The sequence below is a fragment of the Bos mutus genome, chromosome 7 (genome assembly GCF_027580195.1).
Source record: "Bos mutus isolate GX-2022 chromosome 7, NWIPB_WYAK_1.1, whole genome shotgun sequence".
NCBI classification, from domain to species: Eukaryota; Metazoa; Chordata; class Mammalia; order Artiodactyla; family Bovidae; genus Bos; species Bos mutus.
The window spans coordinates 42,805,229-42,814,337 of NC_091623.1; the positions used below are offsets into that span (position 1 = coordinate 42,805,229).

General features: G+C 37.5%; 1 protein-coding gene across 1 annotated transcript; it reads right to left on the reverse strand.

Moving 5' to 3' along the window:
• Positions 1 to 6,005: 6,005 nt before the first annotated feature.
• Positions 6,006 to 6,977, reverse strand: LOC102288227 (olfactory receptor 7A10). The gene has a single exon (XM_014481637.2). The coding sequence runs from the start codon at positions 6,975 to 6,977 to the stop codon at positions 6,006 to 6,008; it is 972 nt and encodes a 323-aa protein (XP_014337123.1).
• Positions 6,978 to 9,109: the final 2,132 nt, after the last annotated feature.

Below are 9,109 nucleotides of genomic sequence, written 5' to 3' on the forward strand. Positions count from 1 at the left end.
AATGGAGAGATCACAACCGACAATACAGAAATACAAAAGATCATAAGAGACTACTATCAGCAATTATATGCCAATAAAATGGACAACGTGGAAGAAATGGAGAAATTCTTAGAAAAGTACAACTTTCCAACTCTGGACCAGGAAGAAATAGAAAATCTTAACAGACCCATCACAAGCACAGAAATTGAAACTGTAATCAAAAATCTTCCAGCAAACAAAAGCCCAGGTCCAGACGGCTTCACAGCTGAATTCTACCAAAAATTTAGAGAAGAGCTAACACCTATCCTACTCAACCTCTTCCAGAAAATTGCAGAGGAAGGTAAACTTCGAAAACTCATTCTATGAGGCCACCATCACCCTAATACCAAAACCAGAAAAAGATGCCACAAAAAAAGAAAACTACAGGGCAATATCATTGATGAACATAGAGGCAAAAATCCTTAACAAAATTCTAGCAATCAGAATCCAACAACACATTAAAAAGATCATACACCATGATCAAGTGGGCTTTGTCCCAGGGATGCAAGGATTCTTCAATATATGCAAATCAATTAATGTAACACACCACATTAACAAATTGAAAAATAAAAACCATATGACTATCTCAATAGATGCAGAGAAAGCCTTTGACAAAATTCAACATACATTTATGATAAGAACTCTCAGAAAGCAGGAATAGAAGGAACATACCTCAACATAATAAAAGCTATATATGACAAACCCACAGCAAACCTTATCCTCAATGGTGAAAAATTGAAAGCATTTCCTCTAAAGTCAGGAACAAGACAAGGGTGCCCACATTCACCATTACTGTTAAACATAGTTTTGGAAGTTTTGGCCACAGCAATCAGAGCAGAAAAAGAAATAAAAAGAATGCAAATTGGAAAAGAAGAAGTAAAACTCTCATTGTTTGCAGATGACATCATCCTCTACATAGAAAACCCTAAAGACTCCACAAGAAAACTACTAGAACTAATCAATGATTATAGTAAAGTTGCAGGATATAAAATCAACACAAAGAAATGCCTTGCATTCCTATACACTAATAATGAGAAAACAGAAAGAGAAATTAAGGAAACAATTCCATTCACCATTGCAATGAAAAGAATAAAATACTTAGGAATATATCTACCTAAAGAAACTAAAGACCTATATATAGAAAACTATAAAACACTGGTGAAAGAAATCAAAGAGGACACTAATAGATGGAGAAATATACCATGTTCATGGATTGGAAGAATCAATATAGTGAAAATGAGTATACTATCCAAAGCAATCTATACATTCAATGCAATCCCTAGCAAGCTACCAATGGTATTCTTCACAGAGCTAGAACAAATAATTTCACAATTTGTATGGAAATACAAAAAACCTCGAATAGCCAAAGCTATCTTGAGAAAGAAGAATGAAACTGGAGGAATCAACCTGCCTGACTTCAGGCTCTACTACAAAGCCACAGTAATCAAGACAGTATGGTACTGGCACAAAGACAGAAATATAGATCAATGGAACAAAATAGAAAGCCCAGAGATTAATCCACACACATATGGACACCTCATCTTTGACAAAGGAGGCAAGAATATACAATGAATTAAAGACAATCTCTTTAATAAGTGGTGCTGGGAAAACTGGTCAACCACTTATAAAAGAATGAAACTAGACCACTTTCTAACACCATACACAAAAATAAACTAAAATGGATTAAAGATCTAAACGTAAGACCAGAAACTATAAAACTCCTAGAGGAGAACATAGGCAAAACGCTCTCCGACATAAATCACAGTAGGATCTTCTATGACCCACCTCCCAGAATACTGGAAATAAAAACCAAAATAAACAAATAGGACCTAATTAAACTTAAAAGCTTCTGCACAACAAAGGACACTATAAGCAAGGTGAAAAGACAGCCTTCAGAATGGGAGAAAATAATAGCAAATGAAGCAACAGACAAACAACTAATCTCAAAAATATACAAGCAACTCCTACAGCTCAACTCCAGAAAAATAAATGACCCAATCAAAAAATGGGCCAAAGAACTAAATAGACATTTCTCCAAAGAAGACATGCAGATGGCTAACAAACACATGAAAAGATGCTCAACATCACTCATTATCAGAGAAATGCAAATCAAAACCATTGTAAGGTACCATTTCACGCCAGTCAGAATGGCTGAGATCCAAAAGTCTACAAGCAATAAATGCTGGAGAGGGTGTGGAGAAAAGGGAATCTTCTTACACTGTTGGTGGGAATGTATACTAGTACAGCCACTCTGGAGAACAGTGTGGAGATTCCTTAAAAAACTGGAAATAGAACTGCCTTATGATCCAGCAATCCCACTGCTGGGCATACACACCGAGGAAACCAGAATTGAAAGAGACACGTGTACCCCAATGTTCATCGCAGCACTGTTTGTAATAGCCAGGACATGGAAGCAACCTAGATGTCCATCAGCAGATGAATGGATAAGAAAGCTGTCGTACATATACACAACGGAGTATTACTCAGCCATTAAAAAGAATTCATTTGAATCAGTTCTAATGAGGTGGATGAAACTGGAGCCTATTATACAGAGTGAAGTAAGCCATAAAGAAAAACACCAATACAGTATACTAACGCATATATATGGAATTTAGAAAGATGGTAACAATAACCCTGTATATGAGACAACAAAAGAGACACTGATGTATACAACAGTCTTTTGGACTCTGTGGGAGAGGGAGAGGGAGAGGGAGAGGGTGGGATGATTTGGGAGAATGGCATTGAAACATGTGTAATATCATATATGAAACGAATCGCCAGTCCAGGTTCAATGCACAAAACTGGATGCTTGGGGCTGGTGCACTGGGACGACCCAGAGGGATGGTATGGGGAGGGAGGAGGGAGGAGGGTTCAGGATGGGGAACACAGGTATACCTGTGGTGGATTCTTTTTGATATATGGCAAAACCAGTACAATATTGTAAAGTTAAAAAATAAAATAAATAAGAAAATAATTATAGTTCAATGAGACTTCAGACTTCTGAAGAATTTTAAGATACATACAGGTTTTAAGCCACTAGCATGGTAATTTTAAGACAGGTATTTGTTTTAAGTCACTAGTATGGTAATTTGTTACAAGAGCATGTGTGCATGCTAAGTTGCTTGAGTCATGTCTGAATCCTTGTGCCCCTATTGACTATAGCCCGCCAGACTCCTCTGTCCATGGGATTCTCCGGGCAAGAATACTGGAGTGGGTTGCCATGGCCTCCTATAGGAGGTCTTCCCAAACCAGGGATGGAACCTGAGTCTCTTGCAGGAGCAATAAAAATTTAATACAGATATGTGTCCAGTCAGATATTGTTCTTGGAGTTGAGTTTAAACCTTTCAGTTCAATCAGTGACCTACCCTTAGCTAGAGGTATTTTGTGTTGAAATTATACTTAAACAGAAAGAGAAAATTGAGTCCTTTTTTGAGGTATTCTCATTAGCTCCTATAGAGAACTTTTCATTGCCTAATATAAATCTGGTTTTAACTTTGAGGTCTTTGAGGATTTAAGATGAGAAAAGTAAATCATTATTAATATTAAAGGCACACATTCTGCTTAAAAACTTTCTGTCAAAGTTTCTAAATTCTTTCTATTTTCTGTTATTTCAAGCATCTGTTCTTTTCATTTCCATCCTTCTAACTTGCTTTTAAGGTTTCTTTCAACTTGGGATGGAATTACAAATGAGACTGTAGGCATGTACATATATGTGTGAGCATATTTATTTCAGAGAAAGGTGTATACAGATGCAGGCACATGTATACATACATGTATTCCTAACCTTGAACATGGTGTGTGGACTCCAAAAACATTTCTGTACATTTCATTCATTTTCACAACATCCATAGGGTGTTACCTTATGTTTTCTTCATAAATAAATAAAACTGAGATTCAGGTCAAATACAGTATTAACAATAACATTTCAAAGAAATTAAAACTTGCTCTGCACCTTTTAGACTATCAAGAAATGAACTATGTAGTGTGTACTGCTAATTTTTGAACTTCAGAAAATTGTATACCTTAAAAATTGGCAGTTTATTGTATGTAATTACTCTTCAATGACTTAGCTAGAATTTCAAATTTTGAGTTTTACATTGTTCAGAGTAATAAGTAAAGTCTATGTAGTTGAGTCACACCTGAAATTGAGAGATATCTCTTTAGGACTAAAACAAAGTGTCATATATGGATATATGAATAGTGAAATTAATATAAAGAAATTACCATTTGATAAACTCAGTTTTTTTCTTTTAAACTAAAGACTAACCTACCAAAATCAAAAGAAGAAATTGACATAAAGTGGCTCAAAACACAATAGCACTTACTGCACACACTATTATGGAGGTAACTTGAAAACACAAAACAGAGTCTGACAGCTGACAGTAGACCCATAAAGAAGACACTATCAGATTAAATCCTTATTGTGTATTCCTATTTGAGACTAAAGACATTATGTTAAACCACTTCCTTTTAGGGCAACTTGTTATGCAGGAACAAATTGATAAAATAATCCAAGTGAACAGCTGAGTGAAGTTATAATAATATATGGCTTCTCATTGTAGGCATTTGTTCTGATATGTGAATAGCATTTATAATTACTTAGCTATTCAAGTCTATTTCATATAACTGTATTAAAAACTGAATCCACTGAGGTTTTCATATAGGTAACCATGCCAGGTTAAAAGGATAAGCCTATTTGTTCAAAACCCTGTGACTCTGAATCACAGGACCAGGAGGAATTTGAGCTCCCTAGTGAGCTGTACTTTGGAAAGAAATATATATTTACATTGCTCATTCAACATCTTTTAGTGGTCATGATACAACTTAGAATGGGGAAGATGATTTCATTTAGAACAATTAAAGGAATCATAATCGTAGGCAAAAATGTAAGTTTTTCGAGTAGAAAAAGAAAGATTATTCCAAATAAAATATAATTACACCAAACAACCCTTCATGCCAATGATAAATGCCTTTATGTATGGACACTGATCTTACATACATCAGTAAGTAAATTGTACACCAGAAAAAGAATTTACATAGTTAAAATCTGGTATAAATATGTGCTTCATTTTAGTTAGGGTCATCTTGACTCCAGACTTTATTACATCAAACTTTTTATTGAAATTGGTGTTTTACATAGACTATCATTGGAGACATGCATTGATGATCAGGTTTTCCAGTGACTCTGATAATGGTGGCTCAGCAGGTAAAGAATCTGTCTACAATCCAGGAGATGGAGGAAATGCAGGTTAGATCCCTAGGTAGAGAAGATCCCTTCAGGTAGAAAATGGTAACCCACTCCAGTATTGTTGCCTGAAAAATCCCACAGACAGAGTTTGGTTGGCTACAGTCCATGGGGTCGCAAAAAGTCAGACACAACTGAGCAACTGAGCACACACTAGTAACCAATATGCACACTGAGCCAAGTAAAGAACAAGATCCTAGTAGGAATAAAATGGAGTGCCTTGTTGTGAAACACACTATATGTTAAAGTGTACAATTTGGGGAAGAGAAGTTATGGTAGTGATGTGCAAAAGGAATAATGAACAGAAAGTGATAAATTGAGGTTTCATACTCTACACTCATGAAATTATGTCATTGGATGGATTCAGTCATCAAGGTAGTTTTTCTTTTCCAAAAGGTAACAGGACTCAGGATTATTCACTCAGTAAAATGAAATAAATTTGATCTGTATATAACATTTCACAAAGAAATTATTCTTAGGAGATGCACCCAGTCTTATGAGATATATGGGATTTTCCATATATTTCACTTAAGGATGTGAATCAATTTGGGAGAGTATAAAAATGACAAAGGATAAAGCATAGATGACCGAACAGAAAAGTTAATGAAGCAAATTGCTGAAATTGTATAAAGAAGTTGAAATCAAAGAAATGGAAATAGCAGACAATAAGCCGAAGGAGCAAGTGCGATTTTCACAATCTGATCAGAGAAGCATATGTGGCCCTGAGGCTTTAACCCTGCTATCATGTGCATTGCTTTAGCCCAAGGACAAATGACCTTGATACAGTTTCCATTCCAAAACATCTTTTCAGAGCCCTCTTTATGTCTTTACTTCTTAGACTGTAGATGAAGGGGTTCAGCATGGGTGTGACCACAGTGTACATCACTGAAGCTGCAGCACTTGACAGTGAGCTGTGGCTAGCAGCAGAGCTAAGGTACACTCCTAAACTTGTACAATAAAATAAGGAGACCACTGACAGGTGAGATGCACAAGTGGAAAATGCTTTACACTTCCCCTGAGCTGAAGAGATTCTATATATAGAGGACACTATCTTGGAGTAAGAGTAAAGGATACCAGTCATGGTACCACCACCCAGAAGTCCAGCTCCAAATTGCATCATCATGTTATTGAGAAAGGTGTTGGAATAGGCAAGTTGGACCAGCTCTTTTATTTCACAAAAAAAGTGAGGGATTTCCAAATCTGTACAAAAAGACAGTCTCAGCACCATTAAGCTGTGTAACAAGGAATACAGAACACTCATTATCCAGGATATCAGAACCAGCAGTCCACAAAGCTGGGGGCTCATGATGACCATGTAGTGCAGGGGGTGGCAGATGGCTACATACCGGTCATAAGCCATCACAGTCAGGAGAAAGTCATCTAATCCTGCAAACAGAATGTAAAAATACATCTGGGTGATACAGCCTTCATAGGTGATAACTTGGCTCTGTGTCTGGATGTTCCACAGCATCTTTGGGATGGTGGTTGAGGTGAAACAGATGTCTACAAAGGACAGGTTGGAGAGGAAGAAGTACATGGGGGTGTGGAGATGGGAGTCTGAGCTGACAGCCAAGATAATGAGCAGGTTTCCAAACACAGTGATCAGGTACATGAAGAGGAAAAGCCCAAATATGAGGGGCTGCAGTTCTGATTCCCCTGAAAGTCCCAGAAGAAGAAGAAAATTTGAGCTTTGTGTACCATTTCCTGATTCCATGTGGTGGAGGTGACTATTGGAGGAAAAAAAAAATAACATGAGTAGTTTTCACTCAAACTGGCCTAACTGACATAGCTGAACTATTTTAATTTCTCTTTGCTGTCAAAGAACTGATGTTAATATGTTATATGGAGATAAATCCTCCTTGAGGGTATACCTCATTTCACCTCTGACTAGAAATTTTTGTCCCATTCTCAACAAATTCCAAAGGCTTCTTAATTTACAGTTTTAATTAAAACTCCTTTCATGAATTTCAGAAATACTTATCAAGAACTAACAATGCTCCGAGTGCATATAGGGAACAATGTTCATAAACAAAACTTCCACAATCCAAGGGTGGTTAAAGATGATATTCAAATAAATATAAAATATAATATAGCAGAAGATGACAGATACTATGAAAAAAAAAAACAAGTAAAAATGAGAGGGGAGTAGGTGTTATTTTGTACTGAGTGTTCAGGTAAGGCCTGCAAACAAGATAATAATTGAACCAATTCCTCAAAAAAGAGAGAGAAGGAACTAGTGTGATGTTAGGAGAAGTGTGCGCCTGGTGGGAGCTAGAGGGAGCTGCCACTGCTAAGGACCTTAGAAAGATGCTGGTTCCACCTGTTCAAATCCAAATAAGGAAGCCAGTGGGGCAGAGGAATAAGCAAGGAGAGTGACTAGAGATGTTGTCAAGGATGAGGAATAAGGTGGTCTCCCTGTGACAGCTGACACCTCAGTCCACACAGAATCCCTCCTTTCATGTGATTCCTTGTACTTTACAAATCTAGTTGCAATGGCATCCTGTGAATTGTAAACATTCATATCCTCTTCTTAGTTCCATCTTCTGACTAAATACTGGTCTCTGAATTATGTCACCTTAGTATAGGAGGCTGTTTCCCTAGAGGATCAGACAGTAAAGAATCTGCCTGCCATGCAGGAGATCCAGGTTCAATCCCTGGATTGGGAAGATTCCCCTGGAGAAGGGAATGGCAATCCACTCCAGTATTCTTGCCTGGAGAACTCCATAGACAGAGGAGCTTGCCGGGCTACAGCCCATGGGGGTCACAAAAAGTCAGACACAGCTGAGTGATAACATAACACTTTTGCTTCACTTTCTCTGCTTAAAGGACTGCTCTCACCCCAGTCACAGGCACACACACCACATCCTCGTGAGCTGTGTCACTACCATGCATTTCTTACCTAGAAACACCTTCTTCAGGCCATGAGTGGTTACAAGTCAAACTGGTCAGATCAGATTATCTTTCATTTAAGGAATATATAAATGTTACCCCGAAATTTCAATTCACAAGTTTCCCATGGGCCAATAGACATGGGATTCCTTCTTGGTATGGCCACTTTCTACCCTGTATTTAAAGAAATACTTTAAAAAGTCTGAGAGAGACAGAGAGAGACAGAAGAATGGACACATGGGCCTTAGGGGAAAATTATATAATAAGCTTGAATGGCCCCTTCAGATGATGTGATGAATTAAAATTTCCTTGGTTTGGCAACATTCCAACTCCACTTACATCTCCTTGATGTCCAGAAAATAATAATTTTAAAAAGGAAAAATACCTTTATTACTTTGATAGAAACAGTGATACATTTATGGCACAAGACACCTGACAGATTGAATACCCCAAAAGAAAAAAGAGCAAAGTGCATAAGAAAACAATTCACAAAATGAACCATACAAACTGCAACCAAAGGTGGGTATTGCTTTATATGAAGCAGTAGAAGACTCGTTTTTCCTGAGCCTGACTCACTTATTTGAACAATTTTTTTTTTATCCCATAGAGAAAGACGTGAGCTTCCTAGGTGGCACTAGTGGTAAAGAACCCGCCTCCCAGTGCAGGTTAGACCTAAGTGACACAGGTTCGATCCCTGGTTTAGAAAGATCCCCTGGAAGAGGGCACAGCAACCCACTCCAGTATTCTTGCCTGGAGAATCCCATGGACAGAGAAGCTTAGTGGACCTCACTCCATAGGGTCACATACAGTTGGACACAACTGAAGCAACTTAGTACACAGCACACACACACACAGAAGGAGGTAAGCCCTGTCTCAGTTTTCTTGTAGGGTATGTTGTGTTTGTTTTTCTTGAACTTTTGGCTTTATCTTACTCCTTAAGTAAATTTGGGGGCATAT

What these genes read in the sequence shown, in the direction of transcription:
- LOC102288227 (XM_014481637.2), bottom strand. Translation starts at nt 6,977, where the DNA reads ATGGAATCAGGAAATGGTACACAAAGCTCAAATTTTCTTCTTCTTCTG.